General features: G+C 46.8%; 2 protein-coding genes across 2 annotated transcripts in view; one reads left to right on the top strand and one right to left on the bottom strand.

The window, feature by feature from the left end:
- Positions 1-9,115, bottom strand: part of SNX8 (sorting nexin 8) — a 67,288-nt gene extending 58,173 nt beyond the window's left edge. Inside the window, exons 1-2 of the mRNA XM_082261280.1 lie at positions 9,066-9,115; positions 8,517-8,542 (exon numbers count right to left, since the gene is read on the bottom strand). The gene's annotated coding sequence lies outside the window, so the exon portion shown is untranslated. The remainder of the gene's footprint in view (positions 1-8,516; positions 8,543-9,065) is intronic.
- A 361-nt stretch (positions 9,116-9,476) lies between these two features.
- Positions 9,477-19,662, top strand: part of LOC309559086 (lysine-specific demethylase 8-like) — a 32,696-nt gene continuing 22,510 nt past the window's right edge. The window contains exons 1-4 of the mRNA XM_082262221.1: positions 9,477-9,584; positions 16,146-16,692; positions 18,065-18,150; positions 18,351-18,511. Coding sequence (XP_082118347.1) covers positions 16,254-16,692; positions 18,065-18,150; positions 18,351-18,511 — 686 coding nt within the window. The 5' untranslated portion in view covers positions 9,477-9,584; positions 16,146-16,253. The remainder of the gene's footprint in view (positions 9,585-16,145; positions 16,693-18,064; positions 18,151-18,350; positions 18,512-19,662) is intronic.

The following is a 19,662-nucleotide window of genomic DNA, read 5'->3' as shown; positions in this document are numbered from 1 at the left end:
CTTAGAGGGCCGTACACCGCTAATAAGGAGCGTATCTCTTGGCCCGCCGGTAAAAAGGTGTATGCATACAGCCATCACTGTACATATCAAAAATTGGCAGTGGCTGTATACTGGTAACCACACTTTCAAGTATTTACTTGCGTACAGGGATGGATTTGCGCCCCTGGATGAAGATAGTTTGAGTCCATGGCATGCACAGTTACCAGCGTACAGCCATAGTCTGCCAATGATATGTTTGGGTGAATGTATGCAAATGAAGAAAGAGAAAGACAGGAAGCGCCACCTAAGTGTAGTATTACAGGCAATTTATTGTCGCACAATATATTAAAAACTCACAGGAGAAAAAAAAAACTCACCGGATGTAAGTGATCGGCTCATCAAATGAAATAGGCGGGAGGGGCAGTTTTTCAATTCATCCCTCCCTTTAACCACTTTAGCCCCACCTCACGTAGATTTACTGCAGCACTCTGCCACTTACAGGCAAAGCGACTGTCACTCGCCCACGAGACTGTAGGGGGCGAGCGCGCGCCCCTGCTCGTTCCCTGGGTAGCTGCCGGCCACTCGCGATCTCCTGCACGTGATGTAAACACAGCCGTCTGTCATTCTCCCTGAAGTAAGCACAGAGGCTATGAGATCCTGCTATACAGGATCGTTTGTCTCTGTGGTTACTTCACTAGCAACGCCCCCTGACAGTTAGGATCATTTAACCCCTTGATCACCAATAAAGTTAACCCCTTCCCTGCCAGTGTCATTTTTACAGTAACAGTGCATATTTATAGCACTGATTACTGTAGTAATGTCACTGGTACCCCCAGAAGTGTCAAAAATGTCGGTCAGTGGTCCGATTTGTCCGCCGCAATGTCGCAGTCCCGCAAAAAAAAAAAAAAAAAAAAAAAACATTTCGCAGATCGCCGCCATTACTAGTTAAAAAAATAAATGAAAATGACATAAATCTTTCCCATAGTTAGTAAACGCAATAACTTTTGCGCAAACCAATCAAAATACGCGTATTGTGATTTCTTTTACCAAAAATATGTAGCAGAAAACAAATTGGCTTAAAATGTTAAAACATTTTGATTTTTACTTTTTTTTTGAGAATTTCATATAAAAAAAATGTGAAAAATAGTTATTTTTTCTAAAATTGTCGCTCTTTTTTTGTTAATAGCGCAAAAAAAAAAAAAAAAAAAAATTGCACAGGTGATCAAATACCACCAAAAGAAAGCTCTGTTTGTGGGGAAAAAAAAAGGACCTCGATTTTATTTAGGTACAGTGTCGCACAACCGCGCAATTGTCCGTTAAAATCACGCAGTGCCGAATCGCAAAATAGGGCCTGGTCATTGAGCAGCCAAATCCTCCGGGACTAAAGTGGTTAACTGTGCCGTCCACGGAGCTGCATGTTGGTGAGTCCAGCTCCTGTGGTTGTCCCGTGCACCAGGAAGCGAACCAGCGTGGACCGCAAGCGGAAGTGACGTCACCGGAAGACGAAGAGCAGAAACAGTCGGGCGGGCAGAGAATAGCAGGCTATGCCCTCGGAGCAACAGCTCCTACTACAGGCCCCGTGACAGCAGCAGCATGAGCCACTGGTGCCGCTGCTGTGTTTCAGCCAATCAGGAAGGCGAATCTCAAACAGCTGAGACACTCGTGGACATCGCTGGACAGAGAGGGACCTCAGGTAACTGTTAGGGGGGCTGCTGCACACAAAAGGCTTTTTATCTTAATGCATAGAATGCCTTCTGACTTTAAAACGTAACTCTCTTTTATCAGCTGCGTTAATATTAACCGGTTGCCGACCGCAGCAAGTACATATACTGCGGCGGTCAGCCCCGTGCAGGCAAAGTGACGTATGGATACGTCACTCGCCTGCGAGCCAATAGGGGGCGAGCGCGCGCCGCCGGAGGCGCGCTCCCGCCCCAGCTCGCTCACTCTAATCCCCGTGCGTGTGACCGGCTGACCCGATGTCCGCCGGTCACTTGCGATCGTCAGTTACAGAGGGAGAAAGGCAGGCGGCTAATGTAAACACAGCCGCCTGTCATTCTCCCCTGTGTAACAGCAGAGATCATACGGTCCTGCCATGTAGGACTGTAGATCTCTGCTGTTACATGAAAAGCCACATCCCTGCACAGTAAGAATCACGCCCCTAGGGACACACTTAACCCCTCCTTCTCTAATAAAGTTAACCCTTTCCCTGCCAGTGTCATTTTTACAGTAACAGTGCATATGTCACTGGTACCCCCAAAAGTGTCAAAAATGTCAGTCAAGGGTCCGATCTGTCCGCCGCAATGTCGCAGTCCCGCAAAAAAAAATAAAAAAAAAAAAAAAAACAAACAATAAAAATTACAAAAATCTTTCCCTTTGTTAGTAAACGCATTAACTTTTGCGCAATCCAATCAAAATACGCTTATTGCGATTTTTTTACCAAACATATGTAGCAGAAAACAAATTGACCTAAAATGTTAAAAAATTTTGATTTTTACATTTTTTTTTTGGGAATTTCATATAAAAAAAAAATGTGAAAAATATTGTTATTTTTGCAAAATTATCGCTTTTTTTTTGTTTATAGCGCATGATCAAAAAAAAAAAAAAAAAATTGCACAGGTGATTAAATACCACCAAAAGAAAGCTCTATTTGTGGGAAAAAAAAGGATGTCAATTTAATTTGGGTACAGCGTCGCGCAATTGTCCGTTAAAGTCACGCAGTGCCGAATCGCAAAATACCCCCTGGTCAGGAAGGGGGTAAAATCTTCCGGGGCTTAAGTGGTTAAAGTTTTTTCAACCAGTTTTTTGATTTGAAAACTTTTTTTTTTTTTTAATTTTGTAAAGACAATTTGCACAAATGTAATGCTGTACAGTGTCATGCATCCATGTGCATGGGGCCTAAAGTGGCACTAAAAACAATACCCTAAAAAATAATCCCAACACATTCACTACTTAATGGTCCTATAATCTATTTTTTATTAAATCATTTCCAATTGCGTTTATCTGCCTGCTTGTAACTTCCTCTGTGAGCTCTCAAACCTCTCTACTTTGAACAAGCAGGGTATGTTTGTTGCATTCACAGCTCTGTGCACATTACACATCCCATAGTCCATGTTAGGAGGGAGCAAGAAAGGGTGGCCATATTCTTACATACAGCGGGACCATGGAGAAGGAACATAGCCACCCACTCAGATCACAGCAAAAAGGGAATTTGGAGATTTGGATGGGGTTTAGAGTAACAGAGGGGAGTTTTTGGAGTTAAGAATACAAACTTACTTAGTTTATCGTCACTTTAAAAAATACGATTCTGCGGGTAGACCAATGAGCACGCATGTGCACCTAGCAAGAATGTATTATTTACAGATTACTGGTACTATGACACCATGTAAACAATATAACTCCACAGCTAGAGTGCTGTGTGCGCATGTGCTCAGAAAACAAGATGCCCTCAATAAATAGACGGCCCGGGACAGAAGAGGCATTCAGAAACGTGGCTGAAATGTTAGGTAACATTAGCTTGTGTGGAAACGCGAGTGTGGTTTCTACATTTAAAACGAGACTAAAGTTTAAAAAAATTGCTAACAGGCAGCGTCTTAATTGCAGTAAAATCCACTTACCTGCTTGTTCACAATCCTATGTAGAATGATGTACACTGAGCTGGGCATGTGTAGCTCACTATACATTCCAGCTGCCGCAGGGATGAGACTGGCACCCGGTAGACATCGGGGAGGATGCTGGTGAGGGACTTTATAGACATCAGACTGATGGAACTAATGCCTCGTACACACGCAACGATTATCGGCCGACCGATCGTCCGACTTTTGTCCAGAGTTGTGTTTTGTTGGTTGGAATGTGCCTAGACTGCACACGAATTTTCTCGGCCAACAAAAATCTACTTCAGAAGTGATGTCATGTGTTGGTTTACTTTCCGTGTGTTTTTTCTTCTCTGAGCATGCCCAGACTTGCTCATCAGATTTTTGTCTGCCGAAATCTGTACTGACTGATGGAAAATCGGCCGTTGTGTTGACGGCCAACAAAAATTTTATAGCCTGCACACCAGATTTTATTCGGCCGGAAAGTCAGAGTCGGTTGTCGAAAGCATCATACTAACAAGCCGAAAATTGGCCGATCGGACGTTGGCCGAAAATTCCCGGCCAATAATCGATGCGTGTGTACGAGGCATTAGGAAGTATTTTTACCTTTAGTTCTGCTTGAACATGTATTCGGACTAGAGATCGACCGATTATCGACAAAGCCAATATATCGGGGGCCGATATTGCTGATATTTCGGGAAAGTGCTTGTACCGGAGTGATGCCTGCAGCTAGAGGCATCACCCCGGTACCGGCGTCTATAGCCGACGGTCGGCTGTCTTGCAATGACCACCGATGCGGCTAAGAAGCTGCTCGGCTGTCATTACAAGGAGCGGGAGGTGTCGCGCCCCCCCCACCTCCCGCGGCTCGCCTGGGTCTCCAGTCCCACCGGGAGACCCGGGCAACCAGCCTGCACGGCCGTCGAAGACCCGATCAAAGCCGCATTCGGCTCTGATTGGGTCTCCATCCAAAAACCCGGAAGTGAGGTCACTCATGACCTCACTTCCGGGTACTGTCTGGCGCCAGATTTAAAAAAAAAAGACAGCATTCAAAACAGCCGAACTTCACGTTTTGAATGCTTTTAAGTACAGAGGAGGGGTTTGGGGTATTTTAGACACCCAGATGCCTCCACAAGAGTACCTGTCAAATAAAAAAAAAAATTGTTTTTTTTTTGTATGAAAATATTGTCCGATACCGATATGCATTGGCCAAAATATCGGTATCGGCAATGAAAAACCGATATTGGTCGATCACTAATTAGGACCGGTTCACACCAGAATGTGTGCACTCTTGCACACTCCATTCTTGACAGCTCATTAATTTCAATGGACTGCCAAATGGATGGGAACACACAAAAAGTTTGGAAGACGCAACTTTAACCACCTCCCACCCGGGCCATAGTACATATACGGCCGGGTGGGAGTCTCGTCCTTCTGAATGGACGTTCCGAAACGTCGTTCAGAAGGGGAGAGATCGCGCCGCCGCGGGCCAATCACAACCGTCATGTAATGTCAATACAGCCATTGTAACGGCTTCGATCTCTTCTCCTCCTGACAGATCCTGTCAGTGAGGAGAAGAGCAGAGGATTGATTCTGCAGCCGGGGTGATCAGTGAGTATTTCTGATTACTCACTGATCACAGGGGGGGTCTGTGCTGGTAATCAGATGATTGATTACCAGTGCAGCCCTGGGGGGAGGGGATGCCACTAGAGCCACCAGGGATGCCCACCCATGACCACCAGGGATGCCCACCATGGCCACCAGGGATGGCAAACAGGGCTCAGAGAGCCTGCCAGTGGTGCCCCCCTATCAGTGCTGCCCACCAATGCCATCTATCAGTGCTGCCCACCAGTGCCCGTTATTGCCATCTATCAGTGCCGTCCACCAGTGCCCATTATTGCCCACCAGTGCTGCCTATCAGTGCCCACCCATCAGTGCCCATCAATGCTGCATATCAGTGCTATCTATCAGTGCCACATATCAGTGCCCATCAGTGCTGCATATCAGTGCTGCCTATGAGTGCCACCCCATCAGTGCCACCCCATCAGTGTCTCCTTATCAGTGCCTGTCAGTGCGGCGTCATCAGTGCTCATCAGTGCAGGAAAAAACATATCTATTTACAAAATGTTATAACCTAAACAAAAAACTTTTTTTTCAAACTTTTCGGTCTTTTTTTATTTGTGCACCAAAAAAGAAAAAACCTGGCGGTGATCAAATACAACCAAAAGAAAGCTCTATTTGTGGGGAAAAAATGACATAAATTTGGTTGAGGTACAGTGTTGCATGACCGCGCAATTGTCATTCAAATTGCAACAGCGCTAAAAGCTGAAAATTGGTCTGGGAAGGAAGGGGGTTTAAGTGCCCAGTATTGAGGTAGTTAATATATCGCGCCACACCAAACTGCATGGTACTATGCGGTTTGGTGGCTGCAAATGCACTGCGTTTGTTAGATGTGTTTGGAGTGTCATTAAAAGTTAAAGTGTTACTAAACCCAGGACCCTGCATTTACTATATCTGGTCTCCCACAGTACACAGAAAAGCAAATATTTTAGTAAATAGAAAACTGCCAAATACCTTTTCTCATTAGCAGATAGAAGTCAAAAGACTGCTCTATCAGTGTCCAGTTTAAAGCTTGTTGGAGAAGCTTTCATTCTCCTCTGACTGTCCTATCAGGATGCAGGACCCCTGACCCTCTGTCTAGACAGTGCTAATTGGCCATGGGCTGATCACATGCACTCTCCCAAGCAAAAAAAAAAAAAAAAACTCTTTAGCAATATACACCTAACTGAGCACGTGCAGAGTTCTCCCAAGGCTCTGTTCTATCGAGAGATAGATCCCAGACTGGAAGAAGGGGAGGATCAGAGAAGACAGGATCAAACAATCTTTTTACACAATGCTGAGGATTAACCCCTTAGGTTACACAATGAGTATAACAAGCATGCTTTACTGCATATACAGACTGATTTTACTGTTGTGGGTTTAGTAACACTTTAATGGCACCGGTGTGTCTCTAGGGGTCCTTTTCACACGGGCTTTCCACCCAGCGGACTCTGTTTTGCTCAGCGGAGAATAGATTCGCTGATTCCCGCTCAGCAGGTGGGTGATAGTTCCCTCTCCGCTCACTGTGCGGAGATGGACCTGTCAGATCCCCGCTCTCTTCTATGGGAAATCAGATGAAAACGGACCGCCTTTACGTTTTCTTTTGATCCGATCCTCCAGATGGATGGAAAATAGGGTTTCATCTGTCTGGATTTCACGGACAGGATCAGATAGCAGCAGGGGTGTCAGCAGACATGTCACCGCTGAGAACCACCGCTCCATAGAGGTGCATGGAGCATCTGTCCAGGTCCGCCTGAAAAACTGACTGGCGGACCTGATCAGAAAGCATGTTTGAAAGGGGCCTAATCGGGGCAGCGTGTTCTCGTTTTGTGTGGGAAATGTGTCCTTTCTGCACCGTGTGCTGGTGTGATCGGGCCCTGAAAACGTTCCATTTTCTATATTGGGGTTACTGATGAGCTTGGGTGTGCTCAGACTAGGATCTGAACCCAGGGGTAGGAAGTTGTCACCTGTACAGACCAATCATCTGCTGCTGGGGTATTCCCTGCAGCCAAATCTATACAAAGGGCACGTATATGTGATGCTATGTCCCAGGTCACAGATAGATGATTGGTCCTTACAGTTAACTGCTTCCTATGAGTGGGTTCAGATCCTAATCCAAGCATGCCTGAGCTCATCACTAGTTGGGGTCCCATTCTGAAGTACATCTAAAAGGCAAAAAAAAAATTTTTTTTAGTTTTGGATAGAGTGGAGAGGGATTAGAACACCGATCAGTTTATATTGCTGTCTGTGTCCCAATTAGGGAGATTCATTCTCTCTGTCCTGTTTATCATGATCGCCAAGAAAAAGAAAATCTAAATTTTTGGGTTGTCATCGGTACAGGAATAGAGTGGAAATCTTCCAACGGGGACACTAGTTCTTGTGATTATCTCTCACTTCCAGTTTTGGCTGTGGGACAGGATGGGAAGGTAAATCTCAATAGGACAGATGGGAAAAAGAAATCTGACAGGGGTTATAACTAGAGATTGACCGATTATCGGCAAAGCCGAAATGCACTTTCCCTGATATATTGGAATCGCCCCAGAGGTTACCGATATTTTAGAAAGAGCTTGTACCGGAGAGATGCCTGCAGCTAGAGGCTTCACCCTGGTACCGGCGTCCATAACTGATGGTTGGCTGTCTTGTAATGACAACCAATGCGACTGAGAAGCCGCTTGGCTGTCATTACAAGGAGCGGGAGGGGACGTCCCCCCCCCTCGCCCAGGTCTCCCGTCCCACCTGCACAGCCGCTGAAGACCCAATCAAAGCCACATTCGGCTCTGATCGGGTCTACATGCAAAAACCCAAAATCACTTCCGGTTACTGGCGCCAGATTAAAAAAAATGACAGCATTCAAAACAGCCAAACTTGGTGTTTTTAATGCTTTTAAGTGCAGAGGAGGGGTTTGGGGTCTTTTAGATCCCCCAGATTTCTCCACAAGAGTACCTGTCAAGTGATAAAAAAAAAAAAGTTTTTTTAAATGTATGAAAATATTGGCTGAAACTGATATGCAATGGCCAAAATATAGGTATCGGCAAGGAAAATCTGATATCGGTCGATCACTAGTTATAACCATCCTATACTCTATCCAAAATGGAAATAAAAAAAAGTTTGACTTTCTCCATCTGTATTGTGTAACTGCAGCCTGGGAATTCTATGGCAGGCAACAAGTACCTCTGACACTCTGGTGTAATATAATCTTGCAGCTTCCACTCTACATATAAAATGCCCATCTCTTACACAGCACTCTGCACCCCTCCATCCTGCCATTCACTGATTACCAGGCTGGTGACGTCACGCCCAGCGCTGCTACCCCGTAAGGTGCTCACGTGATCCCCCGCCCGCTAGACTCACCTGTAATCTCACTCCGCTCACTTCACCTGTAACGTTAAAAAACCATACCCCGTGGAGAAACCATACCCTCGTCACTTCCGGGCTGAAACAGCTGAGCAGCGCAGCAGTGCGCATGCTCAGAGCCCCGGATACGTGATTGAACATTAAAGAATTAGACAAGTGCGCATGCTCGGTGGGCATGAAATTCTCACGGCACTGTGTCTAATGTAAAACTTGCGGCGCTTACATTAAAACAGCTCATCTGAAACGTAAATCATCTCCGCTCTTCGCTCTGTCACTGCCCTCATCTCCGGTAATAAATATAAAAGCGGTGGCGGGTGTATGTGATGTAATTGTGACGGCGATCGTGGCTCCGTGATCCGCTTTTATATTTATTACCGGAGATGAGGGCAGTGACAGGGCGAAGAGCGGAGATGATTTACGTTTCAGATGAGCTGTTTTAATGTAAGCGCCGCAAGTTTAACTACCGTGAGAAATCCATACCCTCCGTAGCGGAACCGGAAGTGACGAGGGTATGGTTTTCTCACGGGTATGGATTTTTCACGGAACACTCCACAGTATCGCGCTGAAGGCCCCCGTCATGTGACGGAGTCTCTCTCTCCACGCCCCCTGCTCCCCACGTGACTTCCTACCCTTCCAAAAGTCCCAGTCTACTGGCGGAAGTAAGTTCCAACACGTGACAGCGGAGCTGTGTTTTGGGAAAGATAGCTGTGCGGGGGTCAAGATATATTTTCTAAAATAAAGTTGAATTAATCGTAGTATCAGGAGTTTAATCAGTGTGACACTTTCTTCGTGATATTGTGAAACAAAGCTGCATTATACAGCACACATATCTCCAGCGAGGCACACACTCAGCTCAGCAGCCAATAGGAGCTGGGGGTGTGGTCACATGATGGACTAGCGCGCTCTGGGAAGTGGAGGTGTGCATTATGGAGGTTTATGATGGAATATAGATGATCATTCATGGGCTGAGAAGCTTATTATTATGAAGAGGAGTGTATAGTGAGAGGCAGTCAGGTCTGGGATAGTATATACACTATTATATAAAGGGGTACGGCGCCTGTACAGGTGAGGGGGGGTCTGTAGATAACCAATCTGTGCAGATCTGACTAATGCCCTTGTTATAGATGTAGGCCATTTATTTACCTCATGAAGCCTGACTGGAAAACAGCCAGGACATTGCTAAGTGAGGTCTATCTGTTGTCGTTTACCTCCACTATCACAGGAGCCAGCTCTCAAACACTGAGATCAGAGGGAGAAGGAGCGTAATTCTGTGATGGTGGAGCTGAGCAGTACCAGCTGGGCCTCACTTGGCAACATCCTGAGAGTTTTTCAGTCTGCCTTCATGAAGTACTAGAATGGCCTTCACCTATAGCAGTGATGGCGAACCTTCCTGAGCCCGAGTGCCAAATCTGCAACAGGTGTAGAGAGCGGCGTGTCAGAGGTCATGTGACTGTCGAGGAGGGGGGGTACAGAACTCACCCCACCATATGTCCGATCCCCGGGAGGAGAGCACACACAGTCCTTGGCAGGTGCTTCACCCCCTCACCTCTTACCTGTGCACCTCACTCTGAGCCCCCAGTAATCCCCATCCTCAAGGGGCAGCAGTCACACCCAGCACTGCTCAGGGGTGGGTGTGAGAGAAACTGGGGGGGCTGAGAGTGAGGGGGAGGGAAGATGAGAGACCTCTTGCTCTGTCCCTGTTCTGCCCCCCTTCCAGGTTCTTTCTGCAGGTAGGTCTGTGTATGATCATGCCCGGTACCTTCCATGCCGTTCTCCATGTGCCTCTCTGCTCTGTTCCTTCCAGCTGCTCCCTCGCAGCCTGCGTTCCGCCCCTCCTCGTCCTCCGAGCTCGCAGCCTACGTTCCGTTCCTCCGAGCTCGCAGCCTGTGTTCCGCCCCTCCTCGTCCTCTGAGCTCGCAGCCTGTGTTCCGCCCCTCCTCGTCCTCCGAGCTCGCAGCCTGCGCTTCCCACTCCTCCGAGCTCGCAGCCTGCATTCCGCTCGTCCTCTGAGCTCGCAGCCTGCATTCCGCCCCTCCTCGTCCTCCGAGCTCCCAGCCTGCGTTCCACCCCTCCTCGTCCTCCGAGCTCGCAGCCTGCGTTCCGCCCCTCCTCGTCCTCCGAGCTCTCAGCCTGCGTTCCGCCCCTCCTCGTCCTCCGAGCTCGCAGCCTGCATTCCGCTCGTCCTCTGAGCTCGCAGCCTGCATTCCGCCCCTCCTCGTCCTCCGAGCTCGCAGCCTGCATTCCGCCCCTCCTCGTCCTCCAAGCTCCCAGCCTGCGTTCCGCCCCTCCTCGTCCTCCGAGCTCTCAGCCTGCGTTCCGCCCCTCCTCATCCTCCGAGCTCTCAGCCTGCGTTCCGCCCCTCCTCATCCTCCGAGCTCGCAGCCTACTTTCCGCCCCTCCTCGTCCTCCGAGCTCGCAGCCTACTTTCCGCCCCTCCTCGTCCTCCGAGCTCGCACCCTACTTTCCGCCCCTCCTCGTCCTCCGAGCTCGCAGCCTGCGTTTCGCCTGTCCTCGTCCTCCGAGCCCTCAGTCAGCCTGTTCTCTGGGCCTTACTGTTGATATTTTAGTGGAGAAGAGGTTTGAGGAGTCCAGGCTCTGGAGGGCACCGGGGATGCTGTGTCCGCTGCTCACCTCTTCGGTGGTTAAGGAGGCGGTGAAGTTCTTTTCTCCCTCCTGGGCTCTCAGGCCCATCTGTTCACCTTCCCTGTGGAGGCTGTGGGGGTGCCCACTCATTTGCCATGTGCAGAAAGATTCCCGCACCTCAACCTCGCTGCTGTTTGCTGCCGCTCTCCAGCCGCCACAAACCTGGACTCTCTATGGATCTCCCTCTACCTGCAATCCACGGACTGCTCGCATGCCCACAGAAAAGGGCTCTGGGTGCCAGCTGTGGCACGCCATCACTGACCTATAGCAAGGGTATTATTCAACTTTACCCAGAGCTGCACAGTTTGTTTTAATCTACTGACTTCCCTTATTAATTTGCAATTAACCACTTGCCTACTGTAATTATTATGCAGGATTTATATAGCGCCAACAGTTTACGCAGCACTTTACTGTAAAAAAGGGGATAGTACAATACAGAAGGAATATGAGGGCCCTGCTCATGGAGCTTTCAATATAAAGGGGTGGGTAGGTGGTACAAATGGTAATAATTGTGGGGGGATGATCTGATGGAGGTGGCTCAGGTACAGTTCTTAGGTGGAGTAGGCTTCCCTGCATAAGTGCGTTTTCAAGGATCGCCTAAAGGTGGACAGGGTAGAAGCTGACCAGACATACTGGGGCAGGGAGTTCCAGAGGATGGGAGAGGCTCTGGAAAAGTCCTGTAGGCGAGCATTAGAGGAGGTAACAAGGGAGCTAGAGGGCAGGAGGAGCAGAAAGGACGATTTGGGCAATATCTGCAGATGAGGTTGGTGATGTAGCTGGGGGTGATGTTGCAGATGGCCTTATATGTTGTGGTTAGTGTTTTGAATTTTATACAGTGGGGTAGGGGAAGCCGGTGGGTAGATTGTCAGAGAGGGGCAGCAGTCACTGATCAGTTAGTATAGTGTATTAGTCTGGCAGCAGCATTCATGATGGACTTAAGGGGGGATAGCCTGTGTAAGGGTAGGCCAGTGAGGAAGGAGTTGCAGTAGTCGCTAAAGCAAAACAACTACAGAGCAGTCTGCCAGTTCTGGGAAGGTGTCATATGACATCCTCCCGTGATCGCGTCTGCTGGGGCACTTGCTGTGATAAATGTGTCCTTCAGTCACAGCTGATCAGAGATTGAGGTAAAGGGCCAATCACAGCGGCTCTTTACCATGTGATCAGCTGTATCCAATCACAGCTGATCATGATGTAAACACGCTTGCCGTTTATCGGCATTCTTTTCCTCATGCTGTCATAGCATGAGGAGAGAGACAGTAATTGGCTAGTGTGAAAGGGGACATCTGCAATGATCACCAGTGTCCTGATTATCAGTGCTCATCAGTGAAGGAGAAAAATTACCTGCTTGCAAATTTTATAACAAACTAAGAGTTTTTTTTTTCCTTTGTTTAGCAAAAAAAAAAAAAAAACACAGTGGTGAATAAATACCACCAAAGAAAGTTCTATTTGTGTGAAAAAAAAAAGAATAAAAATTTCATATAAGTACAGTGTTGCATGACCGCACTAAAAGCTGAAAATTGGCCTGTGCAGAAAGGGGGTAAAAGTGCCCAGTAGGCAAGTGGTTAAAGCCACACTCTAGGCCACCTATGTCAAACACAAGGCCCACTGGCCAAATGTGGCCCTCCTGGCCTTGTCATGTGGCCCTCACACTCAGTTTTGCAGCAGGAACTCCATTCTGCCACCTCTGGCTCTCACCCTCCGCTGTCACTTGTAAATACAGAAGCCTTCTTTGTTTACAAGGGACATCTCTGCTCTCAGCGGCTCCCAGATCTAACAGACTCCTGGAGGCACTCCCGGTAGGGCTCAGCGGGGACCGAAGCTCCAGAATCTAAGAGACAGAAAGATCTCCCTGCAAATACACAGGTAGTAGAGCCACCTACACAGGGAGGTACCAGAGCCAGGCCAGGTAGGTGAAAGAGATGCGAGGAAGCTTCATGGGGAGTGGGGTTGGGGGTTACAAACTCGGTGCACCCCTGGACCCTGCACTCCATACACAGCGCACCTCTGGACCCTGCACTCTGTACGTAACGCCCTCTGGAACCCTGCACTCTGTACGTAGTGCACTCCTGAACCTTTTACTCTGTGAATAACATAGTGCTAAACTCTGCAAATAATGCACCCCCTGAACTCTGCACTCAGTTCATAACACCCTCCTGAATGCTGCACTCTGTATGTAGCGCACTCATGAACTCTGCAGTCTGTACATAGCGTAGTCCTGAACCCTGCAAGTAATGAACTTCTGAACCTTGCACTCGGTACATAGCGCTCCCCAGATACAACCGGCCCTTTGAGGGCAACCATACTGCTGATGCGCCCCGTGATGAAATAGAGTTTGACACCCCTGCTCTAGGCGATATGTGTCAAACACAAGGCCTGCAGCCCAAATCTGGCCCTCACACCTCTTCTGCAGCTCTGCCCCCCGGCTTCTTCCTGGAGGAACTGTGAGTGGGTCCGTGCCGGTCTGCACCTGCCCTTCACAGCCTAAGTTATTGCTAAAACCAGTAAAACTTGAATGCAGAGGCAATTATTTAATATCATAAAGAGTAGATACATCCATATAGTCTTGCAGGTACAACTGGCCCTTTGAGGGTGACTGTAATGCTGATACGGCCCGAAATAAAATTGAATTTGACATTCCTGCTCCAGGCAAGAACTCATGAAAATTCATTCACTTTTGCAAGAATAAAAATCAATGCCCCACATTATTAAAATAAAAAAGTGCATATATTACATTTTTACAATAAAAGTGGTTGTAAACTCAGCTTTGTTGCTTTTACTTACAGGTAAGCTTATAATAAAGCCTGTACCTGTGGATAAAATGAATATCTACTAAATGTGCACCATTTAGGAGATATACGTATGTTTTGCAGACTGTGACATCTCCGGTGCATGCACACTGCGCTCTGAAAGGACGACGTATTAAGTGAGCTGTGCCATGATCATGGCTTCCATGCGCATGCATGGAAGTCATTTTATCGTAGCTTGGCCATTAAACCCTGTGAAAACTGGGTGAAGAATGAAGCTCTGTCAGAAGTGACAGCACAAAACCGGAGGGCCCCTTTCACACTTGTGCCACGTGTCCTGCAACTTGGGACTGCAAAGTGGCAGGACAAGTCGTACCCCATGATTTCCAAAGAGTACTGTTCGTATCTGTGCGACTTCAAAGCCCTACACTACTTTGGCTCGACTTAGACCATTCAAGATTACACAGGAATGGCTTCACGTCGTCAAAGTCGCGGGACTTTCAGGTCACACAAGTGTGAAAGGGGCCTTAGTCTTTCACAATGTGCAATGTATATAATCACATGATTACATTACTTTGCTGGAGGCCCAAATTTTTTTTATTTTTCTGGATTTACTACCACTTGAAGCCTGCAAAGCATTGCAGCCATGATCAGTGTATTGTGCGTGATATGTACAGGCTACTGCGTTGTCTACATCCCAGCTCTGTATGGAGATATGGGACCTGCTGTTATGGTGCCGAGAAAGTAAAGAATAAATGACATATGCTGTGACATCATCCATAGTTGCTAACACTTAGAAAGAAAAATTTGGGGACACCTGACCTGCTGTGCATCCAACAAGCCCATGTAAGCAGAGAGAATGTACTACATACTGTATATACATTATGCAGATGTACGTATATAAACATCTGATGGCAAAAGATTAATACCAGGATCATGGCAGCAGCAGAAACTGATCAAAAAGCAAACTGCATAGGTGTAAACCAAGCTTTATGCCCCATACACACGTGCAGATTATCTGCAGACTTTTGTCTGCAGACTTACCTTTTCTATGTAGTGCAAGGGCCTGCCGGATTGCATACAAATTGAAAGTGTTTAGGTTTGACCTCATATTATATGGTTTTGGTAAGTCTGCAGACAAAAGTCTGCAGATAATCTGCACGTGTGTACGGGGCATTAGGCTGCATTCTCATGGGCGTTTCACTATGGTGTGAACCCCAGCTGCAGGAATCCACTGATTCATGGGATTGACAGCTGCATGCGGATAGCAGCAGCCGCCGCTGAGCCCAAACACTGTAATGACATGCTTTTGACAGCCGCAAATACTCATGCCTGTTCACAAAGCTAGCGATGAGGCAAGCAAACATAAGATAGAGTCAGAAAGATGGACTAGGCCTTTACATTCCTCAACAACTGCAAACAATATAAATCTCTGCGTGGTCCAAATGTATTACCTTGTAAAAGAAACAGTGACATTATCACTGTGCTGTACACAGATTGTGAAGAGAACAGAATTGTGGCACGGACCCAACAGGCTCCACCCACTACAAGCTGCCTGCAGAAAATAACAGAGGGGACAGAGACAAGACTAGCCAGCCTGCACTAGGAGAGAGCACAGCAGTGACTGGTCTTAATTACATCAAGTTACTGTATATAAACAGTTGTGATTTTTTTTATACTTGTTTTCACAATTTGTTGCATATTAGTGCTGCTGCTCTCCTACATGTATGCACAGTAATGGCTGCATGGGATTTTTTAGTATGGGTTTCCTGATTGTGACAACAGTATGGAGCATGCTTGCATAATGTGCATTGAAACCGCTATTTGTAGCCTCCTTTAGAAGCCCATGGAACAATGCAGAAGCATAGTTGGGAAACAGGTACAGAGCGTTGTCACCCTGTAACAGGAAGTACCCAAACAAGGATGTTTAAGATCACCAGTTGGTATTTTAATAAAAAATACAGATTGGAAGGTTTTGACAATGACTGGTGAAATTACTTTAACATGAAGTATTGAAATTGGAGGCAGCCAAGCAACTAGTAGTTTTAGATGGAGGTCTAAATTGGCAACCTCCATATTTTTCCTGCAAAGGTTCTCTTTAACAGGGAGCATCGGGGTGCTGATGGGCTTCTTTCTCATTGCAAGGAAATAAAATAAAAGCTGGGTTTGATCATTTGAACTGAATTTTATTCTAGAAAAGGATAACACTTATTATATTTTCTTTATTTTTCCTTCATAGGCTATCTGCAATGGAAGGCCCCAATTTTCATGCAGACAAGTATAGCATCATCTGTTTGTTCCTATTGGATGCAGTGAAGTAGTGTGGAGAGAACCCAGCAGCCGGGTGATGCAGAGCCTACTGTGGCCTCGGGTAAAAGCAGTGCTTCCCAAATGCCTAGAGGAATTCCCAGCAGATATGGGCCCAGAGGTGGATACACCTATTGCCCACTGTGTGAAGAAGGCCGCTGCCTGTGTTTATAATGGTGACATGGCACAGTGTAGGCAGCTGGGGGAACTTATTATGGACTTCAGCTGGGAGAAACTGAATGGATGTAACTGGAGGGATGTTTCCCGGGACTGGAGGACTGCTTACTCCTATGGCTGCCTGTTTAAGGTAGTGAGCATATGTGGCTGTGCAGAGCTGATGGAGAGGCCAGAGGAGGAGGCCCTGCTGGTATGTGACATGGCGCTGCTTCTGGGAGCTGAGATCATCAACAATGTGATCAAAAAAATTATCACTGAACTGAGAATAGCACATAACTCTGAAGAATCACAGAAGAGAACAGGTATCCCATCTGATGCCAGTATTGATTTTGGAATGTCATGGTTTTCTCAGCTCCATCCACCTGCTACAACCATCACAAGGGGGTATCTGATGGAGTAGTCATTTAAATATTTAACCATTAATGAAATATACAATTTAGAGCAGAGCTCCACCCAAAAGGGGAAGTTCCACTTTAAGGCCCCCTCCTCTTCTCTAAATAGCGCTTTTTTTTGGGGGGGGGGGGGGGGGTTGAGCAGGCACCTGGTTTTGACAGGCACCGGAAGGTTTTACCCCCTTAATGACCAGGCTATTTTTTTCTGCGATACCGCACTGCGTTAATTTAACTGATGATTGCGCGCTTGTGCAACATTCTACCCAAATAAAATTGATGTCCTTTTTTCCAAAAAATAGAGCTTTGTTTTGGTGGTATTTGATCACCTCTGCTGGTTTTTTTTTTGCCCTATAAACAAAAAAAGACTGACAATTTTTTAAAAAAAAATATATACATTTTTTTAAATTCGGCTATGAAACACATCCAATTAAAATTTTTTAAAAGTTTAGGCCAATTTATATTCTGCTACATATTTTTGGTAAATAAAAAAATCCCAAAAAGCGTATATTGATTGGTTTGAAAAGTTATAGCAATTACAAACTATGGGATAGATTTATGATCTTTTTATTTTATTTTATTTTTTTTATTGTTTTTATCAGTAATTGGGACAATCAGCAATTTTTAGCAGGACTGCGACATTGCGGCAGACAAATCTAACACTAAGTGATACTTTTTGGGGACCAGTGACACCAATACAGTGATCAATGCTAAAAATTATGCACTGTTACTGTATAAATGATACTGGTAGGGAAGGGGTTAATAGTGGCGATCAAGGGGTTAAGTGTTTTCCTAGGGTATGCTTTCTAACTGTGGGGGGGAATGGACTGACTGCAGGAAGAGAGAAATCTGTGTTGCTGATTAGCAGGAACACAAGATCTCTCTCCTTGTCTGACAGAACGGCGGGCTGCCTTGTTTACATAGGCAGACCTCCTTTCTGTCATTCTCCTGATTTGATTGCGGGTGGTCGGCGGCCATCGCAGCCGCCGGACCCGCTGATTGGCTCTTGCTATGTCCAATCACAGCGTTAGCGTGGCTCTGGTGGCACGTGCGCGCCCCCTAGAGCCCATCTATAAAATCATGTACAGGTACGTGATTTCACGCTTAAGGGCCACCCTGCTGCAGTAAATGTACCTGGGGCTGTCCTTAAGTGGTTAAAAGTGTATCTATAGTGGCTTGAGGGTCTTTTTTACCTACTTACTAGGTTTGCTGTATACCTTTGACTTTTTTGTGACCTGCTCCAACCGTCCACAATAAAAAAAATGATCTTTTGGCTGTCATCTAGGTCACTTGCCTAGGAGACAGAAGAGACCGATAGAAAATGAAGGGAAAGAATGGGAAGTCGAACCAGAAAATGGCAAAATCCCGGAGGTACGGTATATGCAACATCCCCTCTATTATTTTGATTCCATTCAAAGTTTCTTGTTTCACTGTTGTGGTTTAAATCTTCTAACTTATAATTACAAAACAAAAAAACATACATATGTGTTTAACACCATTCCATGTGTACATATTATGTGAGATTTAAACAGAAGTTTTGGTAACATATAAATGTTATTCTTTATTTACAGAAAATTCCTTGCCCACTCACCCCCATCCTGAATGTAGGCACCATTGTTCCAACTCTCAACTGCCCCTCCCTTGAGCATTTCAGAAAGAACTTTCTTATTACACAGAAGCCTGTAATCCTAGAAGGGGTCATTGATCACTGGCCATGCATGAAAAAGTGGAGGTAAGTTCCTTAGTATTTGACACTGGATGTGCTTACTTTAGTTAAAAAAGAAAAAGAAAAAAGGAATTTAAAGCTTATCGTAGACTTGACCCCAAAAAGTGAAGGTTTGCTATTTTATGGGAAATCTGTAGAAACTGTACCTCTGCAGTAACCTGAAAAATGATCATTTTGTCTCAAATTTGTCCTGAAAAACAGCATTGTACTTGCTGACAGGTGACTTGGACACTGCTATTCTGTAAGCAAATAGTTGTATATCTGCAGTGTGAGGTCATCAAAAGCACTGCTGTCTCTGGCCTCTAGTCTAGTTAGATTTGGAGTAAAACTGCTGTGCTAATTATTCTCCTGAGGGCTTGCTGGAGAGGAAATGGGTGACCTGCTGTGCAAGGATCCGCCTGGTTCTGCTTCATACCTTCTGTGCTTCTAGATCCAGCGGTCACCCCAGTCTGGCGGTGCGCAGACCTCAGCTATGCGCTAGGTCGAACGCGACATAGCCCCGCTGGACGTGGGCTGGGCTGCGAGTTAAATGCCTCGGAGGTCGCATACAGCCGGGTCTCGGCCCGAGTCGCAGCGTTTCTCCTGGCTGACAGCCCCCCCCATTTCTAAGGTGAGGGGTTCTGTCTGGAGCAGTGCCCACCTGGTTCCTGGTAGGGTGGGTAGCTGTGTGGGATGGGGGAAGGGCACTATACTGGGGATAGGGGGGGGGGGGATGCGCCGCCGGCGACCGGATGATCTGCTGTGCAGGGGGGTAGTACCTGGTGGAAGCTCCTTCCAGGGCCCCTGTCTTGCCTGGGCCTGTCCTTGTAGCCTAGGCATCCCTCCTGGGTCCTCATGGTGCCACCATTTTGCTTTAACCTATGTGTTTCTATGCACAGCGGCCATGTTTTTATAGTTCGGCAGCCATTTTGCGGTGGTTTGCCATTGAAAATAGCGGCGGCTATTACAGTGGAGCCCTGTGGGCGGCCATTTCGGCAGTGGGAGTCCCTCCTCATTCCCTAGTGCTGACTCCAGGATCTTTTCACTTCCTGATCGCCGCACTTGGAGTACAGATTATCCTGGTGACTGCAGGTGCCTGTTTCTGCTGGGTGGTGAATCTGGTGGGGTTCCCTTTCTCTGCTGCGGATCAATTGGTGCTTTGTGTCTGGCTACTGGGT

The sequence above is a fragment of the Pelophylax lessonae genome, assembly GCF_965119305.1.
Source record: "Pelophylax lessonae genome assembly, chromosome: 6".
NCBI classification, from domain to species: Eukaryota; Metazoa; Chordata; class Amphibia; order Anura; family Ranidae; genus Pelophylax; species Pelophylax lessonae.
This window is presented reverse-complemented; position numbering and strand designations above follow the sequence as displayed.